At 39.8% G+C, this 20,020-nt stretch overlaps 1 protein-coding gene across 1 annotated transcript in view; it reads right to left on the minus strand.

The window, feature by feature from the left end:
* The window catches only part of dally (division abnormally delayed protein), a 263,025-nt gene that overhangs the window by 12,651 nt on the left and 230,354 nt on the right, over nt 1–20,020 (minus strand). Inside the window, exon 5 of the mRNA XM_065223046.1 lies at nt 3,006–3,187. Within this exon, the coding sequence (XP_065079118.1) occupies nt 3,006–3,187 (182 nt within the window). The remainder of the gene's footprint in view (nt 1–3,005; nt 3,188–20,020) is intronic.

A 20,020-nucleotide genomic window follows, 5' to 3' on the forward strand; every position in this document is an offset into this window, starting at 1 on the left:
CACTCTCTCGGGGTGGATTCGGATGTGATCAATGCAATCTGGAACACTCGATATGTCCCATTTCGACCAGGATTTTGGTTTCAGGTTTGAATTCTAAAGTAATTAGATATATTTAGATGTGTAGCAAGATGTGTTTTTTTCCTAGTCAACTTCCTGGCAACTTCCTCGGGGTACCCGAAACGTTGTCGCATACGACCAAGTAAGTTACAAGCTGGGTCTGGCAAAGACAAATCGCAGTTACCTTCAGGCTGATGCGATGGATTTAAAAACGATAAACAAAACAAAATAGTGCGTGACTTTCTGCACCGGTAATACGTGACTGTAAGTGCACCGGTAATACGTGACTGTAAGTGCACCGGTTAAACGGAACATGATCATGGGAATTCATTGCCTTCTAGTATTTTTCCATATTGAGCTGCGAAACAGTTTGATAGCCATTATTATAGAAAATTTTCTCAGCTACATTTTTGCTGAAGATTGTTTCTATGTAAAACGAGACAGGAAAAAGTTATTAATTATTTAAGAGATTGGTAAACTTATGACATGATCAAGCAGCTGCTCTGTAGGCAACACTGTATTTTAAAGTGTGACATAGTAGCCATGATTTTTGTGTCCTATTCAACGCCCCAGAAACACCAATGTTGCCTGCTGAGCAGTTGATTGAGCATGATCATAAGACATCAGCGCATTTAACCATTGATAACTTTCGATCCTTGCATTTAATCAAAAAGTGGTCTTCTGCAAAGTTGTAGCTGGGAAAATTAAAAGCTTTTGAAGCAGACCTATATGGTGAATAATTAGATAGACATGAACAAAAATCTTGAGAGGTTAGTCAGAATTAGATTTGGAATCGTTTAAGTATTGTGGAGCGAAAATTTCAAATTTTGCATCACTCTAATACCCAGCTAAAATTACAAGAAGCGGTAGACTTTCTTTTCAACTTTATCTCAGACGTCATTTCCGTCAGAAATGCCGTTTCCGTGCTACAATTTTTTGAAAACAATCAATGGCGCCATGTTGGAAATTTCACAAGATCCAAAATGGTCAAATTTTAGCAAAAATATGAATCATTGCCCATAACAAACAATTACACCAAGTTTCAAACAAACAAAAAATTCGATGTTTTTGCTATTTTGTTAAACGTTAAAATGGTCTGAGTAATGCCAAAATGGTGAAAAAAAATTGAACGTTTTCTATAAATGTGACACTAAATTTAGTTAATTTCCAACATTTTTAAAAGATTTTCCACTTTTCAAGTTCAAGCTAACAAACAAGTTCATAACTTAGTGTTCTAAATTCACTTCCACAGTTATTGATTGAAATCTTTCGATGCCAATTCCAATGCATGAATTTGTATATTGTGTGACAAGCACAATGATACTCTATGCCCAGTCGAGATAATTTCCAACTCGAAAGATTCCCTCGACGGGACCGGGAATCGAACCCGTCGCCTCCGGCTTGGTAATACCGTGCCTTTACTGACTAGTCTATGAGGACTATGCCATCATTATTTGATTAAGAACTATTTTCATTAGCCGGCGCCGGTGGTGTAGTGATAAGCGTGACTACTTTCTCACCCCAATGGGTCTGGGTTCAATCTCAGCCGAGGTCGGTGGGATTTTTCTGAGGCATAAAAATCTCTGGCATGTCTTCCTTCGGAAGGGAAGTAAAGCCGTTGGTCCTGGCCCATGTGTGTTGAATGGGTGCGATATCCTACGCAGGTGTGGAAGCTGCCTTACATTCGATTGCCCGTCAATGGATGGTAATCGATGTCCGTCGGTGATTGGCACAAGATTGCAGAACAGAGACCGACGTTAAATAAAGGAAAAAAAAAATTGTTTTCATTAAACTTAAAAAAAAAATCTGAAGTTCTGTGACCCACATACGGACAGCTCAGGCGCCACTGGTGGGTCACGAGATAGAAAATGCTTCTTCTTCTTCTTCGCATTTCAAGCTTATTGCATATCGCATATTAGCTTATTGCGTGTTCTCAACTTAGTGTTCTAGATGCACTTCCACAGTTATTAATTGAGAGCTTTCGATGCCTGTACCATTTTTGCATTGGTATAATTGTGTGGCAAGTCCAATCATACTTCTATGCCCAGGGAAGTCGAGAAATTTTCCAACCCGAAAAATTCCTAGACCGGACCGGGAATTGAACCCAGCCACCTCCAGCATGGTCTTGCTTTGTAGCTGCGCCTTTACCGACTGAGCTAAGGGAGGTCCTCAGATAGAAAATGCTGGTCTAAGTTAGTAATGAATCGTATCATTTTAAAGCCCAATAAAGGATATTTCTTCTAGTTTAGATAAATACATAAATACACCCGTTCCATAATACCGGAAAAGATAGTCACAATCCTAGGTACAGACAAGACCGTCAATTACTACACTCTCGAGATTGTACTCCTTCATCCACCACCATCATCATCATTGTTGCCACTCAGCTCTTCGTTGCATTCCGTACGGTCGTTCTCTTTCAATTAGAACAGATTTACAATTCCGCTAGTGTATGAACAAAGTACCCGCGCACGCGTCTCACAATTAACAACGGTAAGTGCGAGTGTGCTTCCCTGTCACTGGATGTATTAGAGGATTTAAAGGGATGAAGTTCTCGTTGAAACTACAAAGCAATTCCATTGTATCATCAACCCTAGATTGTTGGAATCGTGGCAGAGCGGCCTTCGAACAGGCGTGAGATGCTGAACTGAACAGTTCATCGAGACATACGTGCCATAATTATTATACATCACATTTAGCACAGTTGAATAGCGGGATGCTGATGGAATTACAATGTCGAGCGCGTGGGTGCGGGTGCGAGTGGACTTGTCCGACGTAATATTTCAAAATTGAATGAGATCATTAAGAGTAGGAATGTTGTTAAAAATCTATTTTCGATCCGAACAGAAACTAGATCGACTGCTGTGTATTTTTTATCCAATACCACGCGTCTCCATCAAACTAACGAAATTCTATCGAGTTCCCCAGTAGTTCAACAGCATACTCACGTCGTCGACAGTTGCAGGAACAGATCCTTGTTTTTGTCGATGGTCATCTCGAACTGCAGCATTTCGTTGATCGGTGCCAAGATCCACTTGTTGTGCTGAAGGGTCGTTGGCAGGGGTGACTCGTACGCCCCGGCCAGATTGTCGTTCTGCATCAGCGCTGGCGTTCCACACGCTTTCTTGACCTGCGAAAGAAAACACCAAATTGGGATGAATTAGTGTGCCGTCTTGATGATTTATGTTGCGGTGGTGGTTGCAGTGGGACGCCAAAAATAGATGAAACCATATGCGCGCATCTCTTTCTCTGCCAAGGTTAGCTTGACCGTGGAGAAGTGATTGAGCGATTTTTGATTGAAACTGACAGCTCAAATTGAGCAATTTTTTGACCGGGTAAGGACAAGTGGTTGCGAACAGCATCCAGCTGATTTCAACTTTATAACGCCTTTCGTTGATTGTGGTGTGGGTTTAGGAACGAATCACAATGATTTAATGGTCGATTACATAGGTTGATGGCATAAATTTCAATGGAAATAAAACCATTGCCGATGCAGAAGCGTTGGCAATCTGCATATGGAGATTGCGATGCCTCTGTAAGCGGTCTTGTTCCGTGGATGGTCGGTGATCTAGTCTTGGTATGCAGAACGTTTTGAATGAATTACGACTGGATGGGATTGCAGCGTACTTGCCCGGTTGCACTTCGTTGTTCAAAATATACGCGTGCTAGTCCTGATTTGAATACTTTAGTATGGAGGTTGGGTTTGCGTGCATTGCATGTTAAAATTGAGATTAATATGGTACACTGCATTGAATCTGTGTCATATCAATTCAGAGAAGATATAGATCAAATGCATTGATTGAAGGGAAGGTTTTTTTTAGCTGTTCTGAACTGTAAACTGTGTTCTGATGAATTTGTAATAGAAAACATTCAGTTTCACTTGGTCAACTAGTAGCTTGGATCACCAAAAGGCTTTCAATCTGGGTGGCAACATCAATTAGACCTTATTGGGTGAAACGACATGGCAACATGTTGTTCAAACAGACAACCAGTTGGTATGTGTGTTTATTGTTATTCTTCAAATGGAATTTTTTCTTTTCCAATAACGAACTCGGTTGTTGCTTGCTTTGTAGCAAGTGTATTTCTATAAAGCTTTAGACTACCGGTTATACTCTGATTATGCTGTAGGTTGCCTACTTTCAATAACATAACTCTATTTATCCAAAAAATTCGAGCCCACGCTCACATTGCATTACTCTTTTGCTTGTTCAATAAATTGAACTGCTCAAACAACCGGGTGGTAAGCAACTAATCTGCATATCTGCCAAAAAAGAAACACCAAAACAGAACCAGGCTAGCCGGTTTTATTTGACAATGTTATTAGAGCTTCGGCCCCGGTAAAATCAAACAAGTTTTACCCGAACAACTCAGAGCAAAGCAAACATTCTTCCAGGTTAGTCGGAACGTCACCTACGACGAACGAACGAACGAAGCGAAGGAATCAGAGCAGCGGAAACGAGCCACAGTATCACTTAATCCCGACGCTAAAGTCAATAAGCTCGTTAAATTTAAGGAGTTTGGGAAGATGACGGCGATGCAGCGGTGAAGGCAACCTGGCAAGGATCGTTTTAGGAGGAATTCGATCGCGATTGCAAATGGGCAGTTTTTGAGTTGATGGGGACGGACGGAGGTGCTTGCCTTGGCACTGTAGAACGCCCGTGAGGTGATGCAAGCAGAGCAGTGAACAGTATAACCGAAAATCAAGCATCATCAGGACACCAACCAACCAGCAGTGCAGAGCCCCAAGAAAGCGATAAGAAGGAAGACAATAAATTATATAAGGCCGAAATAAAAGAGAGTCGATGGCGGAGGCAGAAATGGCAGAAGAAGTGGAAGACGGGAAAAGGGCAAAAAACTGCAACAAAAAGGAATGTATTTCTGATTCAAAAAATTCCAGCAAAACTGGTTTTATGTGTGTTTTATTACTTGGAGACCAAGCAGCACTTAACGAGGAAATTGAATCCGTTTCGCTGTGTGCTTGTGGGCATAAGGGAGAGGATTGCAGGGAGAGGCTTTAGAATACACTTAACCTTTGAAGGACTGGAAAGGAACTAGCCAGTTTGCATTCAAATGTTGGATCTGCACTGTGTCATGTTCATTACTGACATTCCCACATAGCTAACGTTTAATGTTTTGTGTAATGTTACACAATGACTCATGTAAATGTAAGTCTCCTAAATCAAGACAACCAACCAACCTAGCATGTAAATGTACACGCAATTTCGCTTAAATCTATTATACAGTATTCCTCCACTGAGATCAAAAGATTGGATATTCACTCGATAATCCGACTATCAAATGATCACTAGACTGATGCAAAATTTGAAATTTTCGCTCCACAGTGCTCAAACGGTTCCAAATCGGGCCCTGATTAGCCTCGCAAAATTTGAACTCATTTAGTGAGAAACTAACTTGGCACAAACCATTTGAAATTTATATGGGAATTACTATGGAGAAACCATAATTTCGGTTCACATCGATCTCAAAATTCACCAGTTCACGCTACTTTAGAAAATGATAGCTGAGCTTGTCGAAAATTTTCCCAGCTACAACTTTGGGAACACAAATCATTAATGATTCAAGTCACTGATGTCTTATGATTATGCTCAATCAACTGTTCAGCAGGCAACATTGGTGTTTATGGCGTGTAAAATAGAGGACAAAAATCATGGGTACTATGTCACACTGCAGAATACAGTGCTGCCCACTATATACAGTTGCTTAATCTTGCCATAAGATTATCAATCTCTTAAACGATTAATAACTATTTAATTTGACGTTTGGCTGAAAAACGATTTTCTGCAAAGTTGTAGCTGATAACAATTCCCATTAGAATAACAATAGAATTTGTTAACAGTACAATATGTAAAAAGACTAGAAGACAATGAACAAAAAGTTTTGTTTTCCCATACTAATTTCCATATAAACTTCAAATGGTTTGTGCCAAGTCAGTTTCTCATCAAATGAGTTTAAACTTTTGGGAGGCTAATCAGGACCCGATTTGAAACCATTTGAACACTGTGAGGTGAAAATTTCAAATTTTGCATCAGTCTACTGAGCACGCCTTCTTTCGGAAGGGAAGTAAAACCGTTGGACCCGGTTCATGAGTTGATGGATCAATAGGTAGGGTTCAGGAGTGGGAACTGCCTCCCTGGCGTGACATGGTTGCTTTTATTAGGGTACGTAAGCTTTTAGGGGGATGTCGGAATTCTCTTACGTAAGCATGATCAAGTAAAATACATTCAAATATCCTATGTGAGGTCTTACAAATGGGGAGCGGGTTTTTTGATAAATATTACTAATTATTTCAATGGAGGTGGGGGTATGAAAATCTTCAAAAAGTGGTTACGAAATTATTGCCAAGACTCCTTTGTTAAAAATAATTCTTCAGATTTGTCTTCGCATAGGTAGTGCTAATTATTGCAATAGAATATCATATTGACATTCCAGCATTTGTTATTCTTTCTGGCCTGAAAGAAATAAAATTTGAGAGATATTTTGACGTAGGACTAGGTTTTTAATTTCTATACTGGGGGTCACATTAAACTAATCAAAATCAGAAATGTATCGAAACATCTCAAACACGGACGCAACGATAGAGCGCAAATCGAACGCACGACCAGGGCTGGCAAATGTCATATTCAATGAAAGATCTCACGCGATATTTACAGAGATACTTCTGTCACTATCATTGAATCAGAAAACGATGATAGAGATTTTCTTCAAAATCTCATCGAATTTTTGTCATGACAGAACGTGACAGTGTTGTGATCATCGTAATTACTAGCTCATTTAATGCTATTACAGTTACTTGTACCGAGGAAATCTTAATAATGTTTACACTTTGCCGATTACATACGGTTGTTTGCTTAAATTCATCTAAATCAGTTAGAAATGTTGATGTCAAAACCACATATGAATTATTATCATGAGTGCTTGATCACTGGAAAATGACAAGAAAGCTAATGATAGGGCCAGTTTTCTCATAGTCACATGATGGCTGTGATAAAGGGCGAACACGAAATTATTGCGACACATTCAACAGGGCATAACTTTTTTACCATTGGGTAAAAATCAACCAAATTTTGCACACTTTCTCATTGATGTGTATTGTGTACATGCTGTCAAACTCGAAGTCGTGTTTTTCGATTCAACGAAAATGGAGGTGAACCAACGCGAGTTGAGAGAACAAATTCTTTCCAAACACCTGGAATTTCCTGACCTGTCGCACCGGCAGTTGGGAAAAATGTTGAACATTCACCATTCAACCGTCTCCAGAGTGTTGAAGCGGTTCCAGGAGCGGTTGACGTTGGACCACGGCAAAGGAGCTGGAAGAAAACCGGGACCGGAGAACAAAAAGACGGAGGGAAAGGTGAAGCGGACGATTAAAGCAAATCCCAACGTCTCAAGCCGTGATTTGGCTAAAAAGATCGGCATGTCGCAGAGCTACGTCCAGAATGCAAAGAAGAGAGCTGGACTACATACATACAAGGTACAGAACTTCCCAAACCGCGATGAGCGGCAACAATCGACGGCTAAAACTCGGGCACGGAAGCTCTACGAGAAGATGCTGACAAAATATGGCTGCTGTGTGATGGACGACGAAACGTATATAAAAGCCGATTTTAAGCAAATTCCGGGGTTGGAGTTTTTCACCGGCAAGAGCAAGTTCGATGTGGACGACAAATTTAAGAAGAAGAAAATGTCGAAGTTCGCCTCCAAATATCTCATTTGGCAGGCCATCTGCTCTTGCGGACTGAGGAGTGAGCCTTTCGTGACAAAGGGCACAGTAAGTCATTTGCTTTCGGATAAGTGTCGGACACGTAGTATGGGTGGGACAGCACGCATCGCACCAATACGAAGACGACGATGATAGCACCTACATAGACCGGAGAAAAGGCTTCCTCCAATAGACAGCATGACTGGGCCGCCGTCATCCAGTCGGCATCGACTTGCACTGGTGTGGCCACCATTTGAAAAACAACCGGTCCTGTTCAGGGCCACCAATTCATAAACGGAAAGCGTTAAGAACTAAATGATCAACATATTTGTTCCGTCCACTAGCGGTTCTACGTCAAGCTTCCGTTCGTAGGGATAAGGTTTTGGATTTACTGGGGGATCCGTGGATATTGTCTGCTAGTTTGGGTCTGAGATATGAATCGTAACTAGAGCTTCCATTTCAGGATGTCATGGAATGAACATTCCCAGGCTTTGAAATTTAAAATATAAATCCTGAGATCCTGTGCATTGCGGAATTTTGATTTTAAGACTCTTTTAGTTCTTTAAAACTGTTCTTGGCATACCTGAAAGTAGAACTTGAACCCAAGACATTTATCGTGTCTAATGAATTTAATCTCTTCCCTTAATATGGCGTTATGTTTATTTTGAATTTTTGAAAGTATTCCACATAGATGTTCTTCTTTCATATTTAATCGAAAACTCAATTTTAATAAATTGTTCATATTATTAAAGACAGTTTAAAGAACTATATGAAGCTATCTCCGTCGATGCCTAAGCATTTGCAGTTCCGTCCCCTACTTCTATCATGGCATCCATAGTTCTTTCTCTCTAAATATTTACCAACCATTCCCAGCACATTCTGAGATAATTTAAAGTTGAACACTTACATTCTTAGAAATTATCGCCGACTTCGGTAATTTTTACCGAAATCTGAACTGTTCGGTAAATTTAATGCAATTCAGTTCAATTGCTTTTCAATTATTTTGGAACTAAATCTCATTTTACAAGATTTGATCATTTAAACAAGGGTGAACATGTTTTGAAATTAGTTTTTAATTCAATATAATTTAATTCAGAAAACGATTTGAGAGTTCAAAAATTAATTCTCTTTGCAAAATTTTACAGACAGTTCAAACATTTGTCCAAAGTTGTTAATCAACGATTTTTGTTAATTTTTAAGTGGTCAACTTAAAAGTTTCAAAGAAGATGGAATTTTCCACAAAAATCAAAAAAATAACTATGAAGAGGGATAGATAACTGCATATGCAGTTAAAATTATCAAAAAACAAAGATTGAAGAGGGTAATTTCTAGTGATTTACATTTAACACATTTTTTTTACTTTTTACCCAAAAATACTTGACATTTTTATCATGTTCATTTTTCCTGAAAAGACTTTATTTTTTCCTGCAACTTTGTCTCAGACGTCATTTCGAATGAAAGTAAAGTTTTCAAGTTATGATTTGTTTGTTTATTGCTATATTATTAGTGGATTTTCCAGCTAAAACAAATTGCAACTGTTTTTTTTTTTTCATTGTTACATTCCACTGGTCTATTGCTATTAATTCAGTCTTACTGGCAATTTCATATTTACCTGTGGGTTTAGTGAGCGCTTAATAAGCTGCAAAATTTATACAACTATTCATCAATGCCGGACGGAAGTATACAATAAATCTCTTTTTTATATGATTAATCATTTTGCAAAGGAATTGGACAGTTGAGCGTGTTCATCAAGTTCGTGATTGGATTTAGCGCTGACCTTCTGATTGCATTACAACGATATTATCAGCAAAGTCAACCGACAGCTGAGATTGAATTACTAAAATATCAAAAGAATTTAACGATTCTCTTTGCCTCCAGTCTCCGTACTGCGCTCTGATGTGATCGATTTTGAAATTCAACTCCGTAGTTTGGTGCCCGTACCAGTCAACTCGAACAGCTAGGATTGAATCAATTCAGTATGTGGCATTGTGGCATATGTCGTACGACGCATCCCGTGGGAGATCCGTTCAACATACCACAATATAAACATCCATGCAGATTTTTGGGACACCAGATGCTGGAACAGAGGCGGAATATTACCCAAGATGAGTTTATTGCCAAAATTATCTTGGGAGAAACTGACTGATCGGCCGATTCAACGTGTACCAGTGTTCGGAAATTCATTCTCAAATCTCATTCATTGAGCGCTCATGAGATAATAAACTCAGATGCGAATCAGCAAAACAAATTTCATGAATGAGATTGTCATGCAATTTCACGCACCCATGCTCACAACGCCTTAAATCAATTCCAGCTTAAAACTCACAAAAACTACCCAAACGACTATTGCTCATGCATCCCAACTAACAATTTCATACTGTACAAATAACTCATACAGTCAAAAATTGGCTTATACAGATAATTTTTGCCTGAATAAGCTAGTCTGCAGCTAAAATTGTTTGTTGGGATGGTTTGTTAGTTTTCCATCGAATATTGTAAAAACGAGACTAATAAAAATCAATACAAAGCAATTCCAAAATATAAAGTAATGAATTTTTGATCCTGAAATCTCATCGGTGATTATTGCTCAGTGAAAATTCGCAAGACAAACTCATGCATGAGATTTGAGGTTTGTGTTCATTCACATTCTAAACGATGACTTCGCTAGCGGAACTTTTCAGTGAAAGATTCGGCCTTTGAACATGGCCATCATCTTCAGGGAATATAAGCCGACTTTCGTACACAAAGAAACAACTTATGTGAGTGTAAAACGTTGCGTGAAATCACTCTCGTGTAATTTTGAGCTGAGGTTGTTAGAATCCACAAATTTCAATGGAACGCATCATTCGAGCAGTTTAAAATGCCGTTTGTTAACACTTGAACTATGCCATAAAACAATATTTAGAAAAAATCTTCTCGAACCTCGAGAAAATATGGTCCTTTTGATGCTAAGCTAGAAAAATAAGGAAACTTTTGGTTTCACCTTTCACGTTCGACCTGGAAAGACATGCAAACAGTGAAAAAGTTCAATCAGGTCAAACGATCTACCATAGGTAATTTTAGCATGCTTGGTCAATTACATTTACTGAAGATTTCTATATTTTCTCTACATTTTTTATTTTTTTCCAAACGCATAACGTGCTTCAAATTTTCTTTCGATAAGTTGTGTTTTTTTTTTCGAGAGATCGGCCAAGATACCGCGTTATTTGGCAAAAACTTCGTTTTTATTCCTGATGAGGGGTGTAACCAAATATTCTTATTCTATTTCTTCTTGTTCTTCTTCTTCTTCTGATTCTTCGTCTTCTTCTTTTTAGCATTTCAAGCTTATTGCTTATCGCATACTAGCTTATGGCGTGCTCTCAACGAAGTTTTCTTATTCCACAGTTATGATTTAGGAATTTTCGATGCCTGTCCATTTTTGCATTAGTGTAGCAAGTACAATGATTATCTATGTTCAGTCAATGCTATGCCCAGGAAAGTCGAGAAATTTTCCAACCCAAAAAAATCCTACACCGGACCGCGAATCAAACCCAGCCTCCTCCGGCATGGTCTTGCTTTGTAGCTGCGCCTTTACTGACTGGCCTAAGGGGAACAAATCATCAACAAGTGTATTAATATTTCATTGCTATTGACAGGCAAACATTTTCATAATTTGGACATGGGTATAATTTTAATTGTTCACAGAATACCTTGAACATAATGTCCAGTGACTTTTTAATAAAGACATGCCAGCAGATGCATAGTCAATTATTTTTCCAAAACATCCATCATGCCTATTTAAAGGTTAACTTTAGTGCGCCTCCTTGGGATCGATTTAGAGAGAGGCCGACCAATCGTGGATGATGACGATGATGCTGACTGAGCCGTGATGATAAAGTTCTTTGAGTTCTCCGGGAGCGCACATGAGCGAAAGATCGAGACAATCAGACGCGCTCCAAGTTGTTGATGCTGCGAGTGTTAGAGAGAGGGAGTGAGAGCAAGAACTAGATGGGTGGAAAAGCTACCACCAGCCACCGACCGACGACCGCACAGGTTTGTGGTGGATCTCCTTTGATCATCGTGGCTTAAAAGGTGTGAGGAATATTCTGCTGCCAGCCCGCACGAAGGAACGCTCACATGAGCCTCTACACACATGAAAGGGAAGAAACCTCCGAAGAAGAACGTTGCATGCTTGCGCTCAGGAATGCTATTCTATGTAAATTCCAGGCTTGGTTTCGACTTTCTGAACAGCAGCTCACGTTTGGAAAAGCGAAAAGAAATATAGCGTGTTGCTGTTTGAGGTGGGTACTGGACTGCTGCATCTACAGCCCTGGGTTCTTAGGCACTCTGGTACTGGAGAGAGATGAATCTTTCAATAAAACAATTCAGATAATTTTCCTCTATTAAGAAAGCATTAGGAGAAACAAAATGATTGACCTTAAACATTTAACTTTTCTCCACTGGGAAGCTGTTGGGCGCAGTCAATGATAACGATCGCGTGCGTTTGGAGGGCCTCCCAACGAGACTTGATGACTAAACAACTGTATTCTTGTCCAAATTGACTCGATGGATGCTGGGAATGGACTGGGAATTCAGAGTGCGAGAGTGAACGAGAGAGGGAGTGGTTCAACGGAGCCAAAATTCCTCTATAGTTGATCATAATTTGTTAACAAGACGCTCTATGGGAGTCGCAACCGTAATTGAATACTCACTCTCGTTGCCACAGAGTGTTAAGTGATTTTAAATTGCTGCTGGATAGATGATTTCTTGTTGTGTTCTGCTGTGCACCGGGTCCAATAGCGGAGTAGAAAAAAAAAACTTTAGAACAAAGACTTCTCTCGGCACATTCAGACGGGAACAACCATTATCGGTAGTATGACGATCGTTTAATAAAGCAATTAGACTTCCTTGGCTCCAGTCATCATGTGCGTCATGGCAGTTCATAGCAATTAGTACTCGAAGAACAAAACATGAAAATTTTGGGTTCAATCGATTCTCGTTAAAATCGAGATTGCGATTCAGAACAAACATCCATCAGAGGAAGTGAAACAACTCTGGATAATTCCAGTGCTCCACTTAATTGATCCTCTTCGATAATGTTATTAGCGCTAATGGAATGGAAATTGGGGTTTTTCTTCGCGTTTGTTTCTTGTTCGTTAACTTTTGTTTCGGTCTGTGTAGTGAACTAATCCATTCATAAGTTTTAAGAGCCTTGCGGTCGAACAAGGACAACTATGAGAAAGTTATTTTCTCCAGCCGCAAAATAAAAACAAAAGAAATAGCTTCGACGCCAGTTAAAAGTGTGTCTGCCTTTTGAATGCTAATCAGTAGTGCCCTATCGTCGCCAGAGCTTTGGTGCAAAACCGCATGCAGTCAGTGTTCCTTCAAACAAGTAAACACAGACAGATAGAACTCCGAGATCTGATCGATCGTTGGGATCTGGCACCTTTTACAGAGCTGTTTCCATTTCCCCCTGGGAGATACCAAGAACCCAATTGATGGGAATTTAAAAATAATGATGCAGCAGGTTTGCCACCCATGGGCGCTGGATGGTCGATGTAATCATAGCGATTTGAAAGCATTGAGATGTATCCTATCGATCAAGCTGAATAGCAATATAAGCAATATCTTCTTACTTCAAACAAAACGAAAGAGCAAAAATAGAAATAGATGAAAGAATGGAAATGTACGCGTACACGTAGGTTCCTCAGCAGCTAGCACCGACCGGCAGAACCATCAAATATGGTCGATAAAAGTGCAAGGTCATGTCGGTGGTGGTCGCGGCCGGTGGATCTGTACCTAGTGGTAAGTGAGTGAAGAATAGCGTTTCACCGCCGGTCTGGATCAGGCGAATCATCCAGGCCGTGCCCAACTGATGGTGGTGGTTTAACCTACGCCATTCTGCCAGGTCGAGAGGTGAAACATAGGATGAAATTTTGTACTGACGCTGCAGAACGTGCTTTACGGGAATGGGCACACTCCAGTGGATGTGTAAAAAGCAATGCTGTTTTTTTTAAAGATATGAATTTATTTCCGTATGCAGCAGTGTGGCTTATCTTGGTTTTTCGAATAAGGGATGATCAGCATTATATTTCAAAGTTACTGGTTAGAATATTTAATGCTAAAACTAGAAATGTAAATTGGACTAGGTTATCTTTATAAGCGATACTTTCAGCCAGAGGCTGGTTCATCTCTTTAAATTGGACTAATGTGATGTAGATGTAGTTCTACATTTTGCATTTTCAAATCAATAAATAGCACAAATATTGAACAATTTCAAATTTGAAATCTTGTGTAGGCTCATGAATGATTATGGATTATGAACTCTTGTGTCATGACCGTTTTTTTTTCGAGTATTCGAGCAACATGAAAGCATTTATTTGAAGGTTTCGGGTGCATTGTTGTCCATGGTTAACCCTAAACTTGTTTCCAGTGCTTCTTCTTGTTCTAAGTTTTTTACGTTTCTATAGCGAGCGTTTTGCTGGTGATCAACTTAGTGTCTATGTATTTATTTATTTATTTGAGAAGGAAAAGCCCACTTCAGAAGGACCAACCTTGCCCCTTCTCAAGTGGGCGGAAAACCTCTTCTTTTCGTATCAACAGATAACATAAAATCCTACAGATACATTTATACTTAAACCAAATAAGGAAACATTTATCCTTACTTAATCAGGATGATAAAACATTATAGAATAAATACTAAAAGCTAGCACGGGAAGCATTAAAGTAAAATAAGTTATAAAATTTATTAAAAATGTTACACATTCTAGTTATTGGTTCGTTTGCTTCATAGTTTGTGCGAGAAGTCGGGATTGTAAAGAAAAAGTGGGTTCGCAAATTGACTCATCTTATATTAATGTTAAGCTGTTGCAAAAGTGGACTACAGTCAATGTTTGAACAAAGGAGATCGGCAATGAAGACAGCCTTAGCGACGTCACGGCGAACACTGAGAAGTTGTAGTCTCACCAAGTTACATCGACTTTTTTAGGGAGGTTTACAGAGTCTCTCCAGGGTAGCTAACGAAGAGCATAGCGAACAAATCTCCTCTGAATAGACTCAAGTCGATTCGTGGCATTTGTTCTAAAACGGCGCCCAAACTACTGAACAGTATTCCAGTGTCGAACGGGCTAGTGAACAATAAAGCGTTTTCAAGCACGAACTATCTCTGAAATCTTTAGCAAAGCGAAAAATAAAGCCAAGCTGAGTAGATGCTTTACTGGCGACATATGACACATGCTCCTTGAAGGTTAGTTGACAATCTAACATGACTCCTTAGTCTTTGACTGTAGTCTCTCGATTCAGTGTCTGACCTTTTTCTGCAGAAAGTGATGATGGAATATTTGGAAGCATTCAATACAATCCTATTCTTGTGACACCAAGTAGCAAAAGCGTCCAGCTGTTGTTGAAGGAAAACTGAATCACTACGATCCTTTACGACGCAATACAGTTTAAAATCATCCGCATAAGATAGCTTCGGACACCTGATTGAATAGTGAATGTCATTACATCAATACAGCAGAATTACGAACGGCCCAATATGACTACCTTGGGGTACACCAGAAGAAACCGGAAACGACTGAGAAATACGGTCACCTATTTTCACTGACATTTGACGACTGGTGAGATAAGAACGAAGCCAATTAAGAAGGGGACCATGGAAGCCTAATCGCACAGCAATCTTGTGGTTCTTTTTATCAAACGCAGCAGAGAGATCCGTGTAGATAGCATCAACTTGTTCGCCTTTTTCAAGCTCGCGAATTATAAAAGATGTGTATTGCACGAGATTTTATGCAGTGGATCTCTTCTGCATAAATCCATGTTGTTCGGAGGCACCTTAACTGGAGCAAGTGTGTTTAAAATAATCCAAAACTATTAAAAACTATTATTGAAGCTGCGCACAAAGCCGGAATGCTTCGATCGTTGATTAAAGGGCGAACACGAAATTATTGCGACACATTCAACAGGGCATAACTTTTTTACCATTGGGTAAAAATCAACCAAATTTTGCACACTTTCTCATTGATGTGTATTGTGTACATGCTGTCAAACTCGAAGCCGTGTTTTTCGATTCAACGAAAATGGAGGTGAACCAACGCGAGTTGAGAGAACAAATTCTTTCCAAACACCTGGAATTTCCTGACCTGTCGTACCGGCAGTTGGGAAAAATGTTGAACATTCACCATTCAACCGTCTCCAGAGTGTTGAAGCGGTTCCAGGAGCGGTTGACGTTGGACCACGGCAAAGGAGCTGGAAGAAAACCGGAACCGGAGAACAAAAAGACGGAGGGAAAGGTGAAGCGGATGATTAAAGCAAATCCCAACGTCTCAAGCCGTGATTTGGCTAAAAAGATCGGCATGTCGCAGAGATACGTCCAGAATGCAAAGAAGAGAGCTGGACTACATACATACAAGGTACAGAACTTCCCAAACCGCGATGAGCGGCAACAATCGACGGCTAAAACTCGGGCACGGAAGCTCTACGAGAAGATGCTGACAAAATATGGCTGCTGTGTGATGGACGACGAAAAGTATATAAAAGCCGATTTTAAGCAAATTCCGGGGTTGGAGTTTTTCACCGGCAAGAGCAAGTTCGATGTGGACGACAAATTTAAGAAGAAGAAAATGTCGAAGTTCGCCTCCAAATATCTCATTTGGCAGGCCATCTGCTCTTGCGGACTGAGGAGTGAGCCTTTCGTGACAAAGGGCACAGTAAATGGCGAGATTTACAAATCTGAGTGCCTCGAGAAGCGCCTTTTGCCGTTCTTGCAGCAGCACGACGAAGCTTCGCTATTTTGGCCAGATTTGGCATCATGTCACTATTCTAAAAGTGTCCTGGAGTGGTATGAGGCCAATTCTGTCCATTTTGTTCCAAAGGACATGAATCCGCCAAACTGTCCGGAGCTGCGCCCGGTGGAGCAGTACTGGGCAATAATGAAGCGGGAACTTCGGAAGAGCAAGAAGACAGTCACAGACGAGAAGGACATGTTAAGAAAATGGAAAAAAAACTGAGAAAATGGTACCGGATGACACTGTAAAGACTTTGATGGAGAGCATCAAGCGAAAATGCGTTCAATTTTACACTCAAGGCTCCATCGATTAACTTTTCTTTTGATTTTTGAAGTAAATATATGTATAAAACTACCCTAAAATTTTGGTCTGATTCTAAACATTATAAGAAAATTGGCATGACATTTTCGGTGTCGCAATAATTTCGTGTTCGCCCTTTAAGGTGATACTCTAAGGAAGCCTTAGCGTGAAACTATAAAGGCACAAATGTCAGCTTCCACAAAACATACAAATTTGAAATTGCTACTCCTTGTCTGCCGTTATACGCATAAGAGTCCCACGGTGCATAAGGATTGCATAGAACATGGGACAATTATGCGTAGAACGGCAGTTGTTTCCTGTGCTACTACAAACAGAGAGTAGCAATTTCAAATTTGTATGTTTTGTGGAAGCTGACATTTGTGCCTTTGAAGTTTCACGCTAAGGCTTCCTTAGAGTAACACCTTAATCGCTTTAATTTGGCAACAGCAATCTTGTGATTCATTTTATCAAACGCAGCAGAGAGATCCGTGTAGATAGCATCAACTTGTTCGTCTTTTTCATGCTCGCGAATTATAAAAGATGTGTATTGCACGAGATTTGATGCAGTGGATCTCTTCTGCATAAATCCATGTTGTTCGGAGGCAACGTAACTGGAGCAAGTGTGTTTAAAATAATCCAAAACTATTGGCTCAAAAAGTTTTGAAACTGCGCACAAAGCCGGAATGCCTTGATCGTTGATTACTGACTGTTTATCGCCTTTCTGGAAGACTGGAAAAACAAAAGCATTCTTCCAGCCATCAGGGAAGATTCCAGAATTCAACGAGAGGTTGAATATGAATGCTAGTGGTGCGCTCAAGGCTCCTATACAGTTTTGAATCACCACAGATGGAATTCCATCCGGGCCAATACTGGAAGAATTTTTTAAGCGAAGGCCTGCTGTTTGAACGTCATCTCTCGATAAAGGTGGATGAGATTCAACAACTGAACGTATGGGAGCCTCACTTGCTGCATCTGAAACGTATTCGTCAGAGAGCTCCTCGTTGACGAAAACACTGCAGAAATGTGACTTGAATAGATCCGCGATACCATCCACATTAGACATTTCTCGATCCCCGTTGAACATCGTGGAGGGCAGACCCGATTCCTTTCGTTGATCTTTCACCTGATTCCCGAAGCTTTTAGGATTAGTATTGAGCTTATTTTGTAGTTGACGCTAGTGTTCTAGGTAGAGTTGCTCGTTGAGCTGCTTGTACTGCTGGTTAATGCGTACCTATGTATTTCTTTCTCGACACGTCAGTTCGCAGATTGCAAAACTGTTTCATGATTAGATGATTTAAGACGTTTCAAACGAGGGTTTGACCATGGAGAGTGAGTTTTCTTCGGTACGAACTGATCGATTGCATAAACAACAATATTCGTAAAAATAGTCGAGGAAATATTTACGTCATGATCACGCAGTTCTTCATCCCAGTTTATGCTCTCGAAAATGGCAGTCATTCCATCGAAGTCAGCCTTCCAGTAGTCATATGAAATGCTATCCATAGTGTTGCGAAAAGAAAATGCCTGGTTCAATTTCAATGTTATCTCAAGAGGTAGATGATGCTTACAACACTCTTAACTAGTGGCACAGGCGCTTCATAAATCGAGAAACTAGAAGCAACTTCATGGCTAAGAAAACATAAATCAAGCAATCTATCATTCTCATTAGACACACTATTTAGTTGCAGGAGATCAGCAGTATTGTAGCTGTCCAGAAGAGCTACTGCCAAGGGTGCAATGTTTGAGCAACTGGATCAGAGCTGGTAAATATCACGGCTGTCATGTGACGATGAGAAAACAGGTCCTTTCACTATCGCGAGACGAAGCGACCGATCATTAGCATTCTTGTCATTTTTCAATGATCAAGCACTCATGAGAATAATTCTTATGCAGTTTTGACATCAGCATTTCTAACTGATTTAGATGAATTTAAGTAAACAACCGTATGTAATCGGTAGAGTGAACATATTATTAAGATTTCCTCTGTACATGTAACTTTAATAGCATTAAATGGCCTAGTAATTACGATGACCACAACACTGTCACGTTCTGTCATGACGAAAAATTCGATGAAATTTTGAAGAAAATCTCTATCATCGTTTTCTCATCCAATGATAGTGACAGCAGTATCTCTGTAAATATCGCGTGAGATCTTTCATTGAAAATGACTTTTTCCAGCCCTGAACTGGATTGAGGATGGAGGAACCCGGCGTCATTCCAGGACCATTTGATAGACGATAGATTGAAATCACCAATTACGAGGATGTCGTCATTTGGATTCATCTTGGATATGATCCAAAAGAGAGAGTTTAAGTGTTGATCAATCAACTCGGAATCTCCAAGGTGGGCCGGGGGCAGATACAGCATACAGACGAAAACTACTTTCGATTGTAGAGAGATGGACACTAGAGTGATGCAAAATTTGAAATTTTTGCTCCAAAATACTTAAAGGATTCCAAATCGGATCCTGACTAACCTCTCAAAATTTGAACCCATTTGGTGAGAAACTGAGATGGCACAAACCATTTAAAGTTTGTATGGGAATTACAATGGTAAAACCAAGATTTTTGTTCATGTCTATCTAATATTTCACCATATCGGTCTGCTTCAAAAGCTTTCAATTGTACTTGTAGGAAATTTTCCCAGCTACAACTTTGCTGAAGACCACTTTTTGAAAGTTATCAATGGTTCAAGGCGCTGATGTCTTATGATCATGCTCAATCAACTGCTTAGCAGGCAACATTGGTGTTTCTGGGGCGTTGAATAGGACACAACAATCATGGCTACTATGACATACTGCAAAATACAGTGTTGCCTACAGAGCAGCTGCTTGATCATGTCATAAGTTTACCAATCTCTTAAATAATTAATAACTTTTTCCTGTCTCGTTTTACATAGCAACGATCTTAGGCAAAGTTGTAGCTGAGAAAATTTTCAATATGGAAAAAGACTAGAAGGCAATGAACAAAAAGTTGAGATTTCCCATAGTAATTTACATGTAAACTTTAAATGGCTTGTGCGAAGTCTGTTTCTAACCAAATGAGTTGTAACTTTGGGAGGCTAATCGGGACCCGATTTGAAACCATTTAAGCACTGTGGAGCGAAAAAGTCAAATTTTACATCAGTCTAATGGATACCCACAGTTGTTCGACACCAGTACACCTAGATGGATGGAGTT

Source organism: Ochlerotatus camptorhynchus, unplaced genomic scaffold (genome assembly GCF_037179485.1).
Source record: "Ochlerotatus camptorhynchus isolate MF236.1 unplaced genomic scaffold, CSIRO-AGI_Acam_v1.1 ptg000183l, whole genome shotgun sequence".
Lineage (NCBI taxonomy): Eukaryota > Metazoa > Arthropoda > Insecta > Diptera > Culicidae > Ochlerotatus > Ochlerotatus camptorhynchus.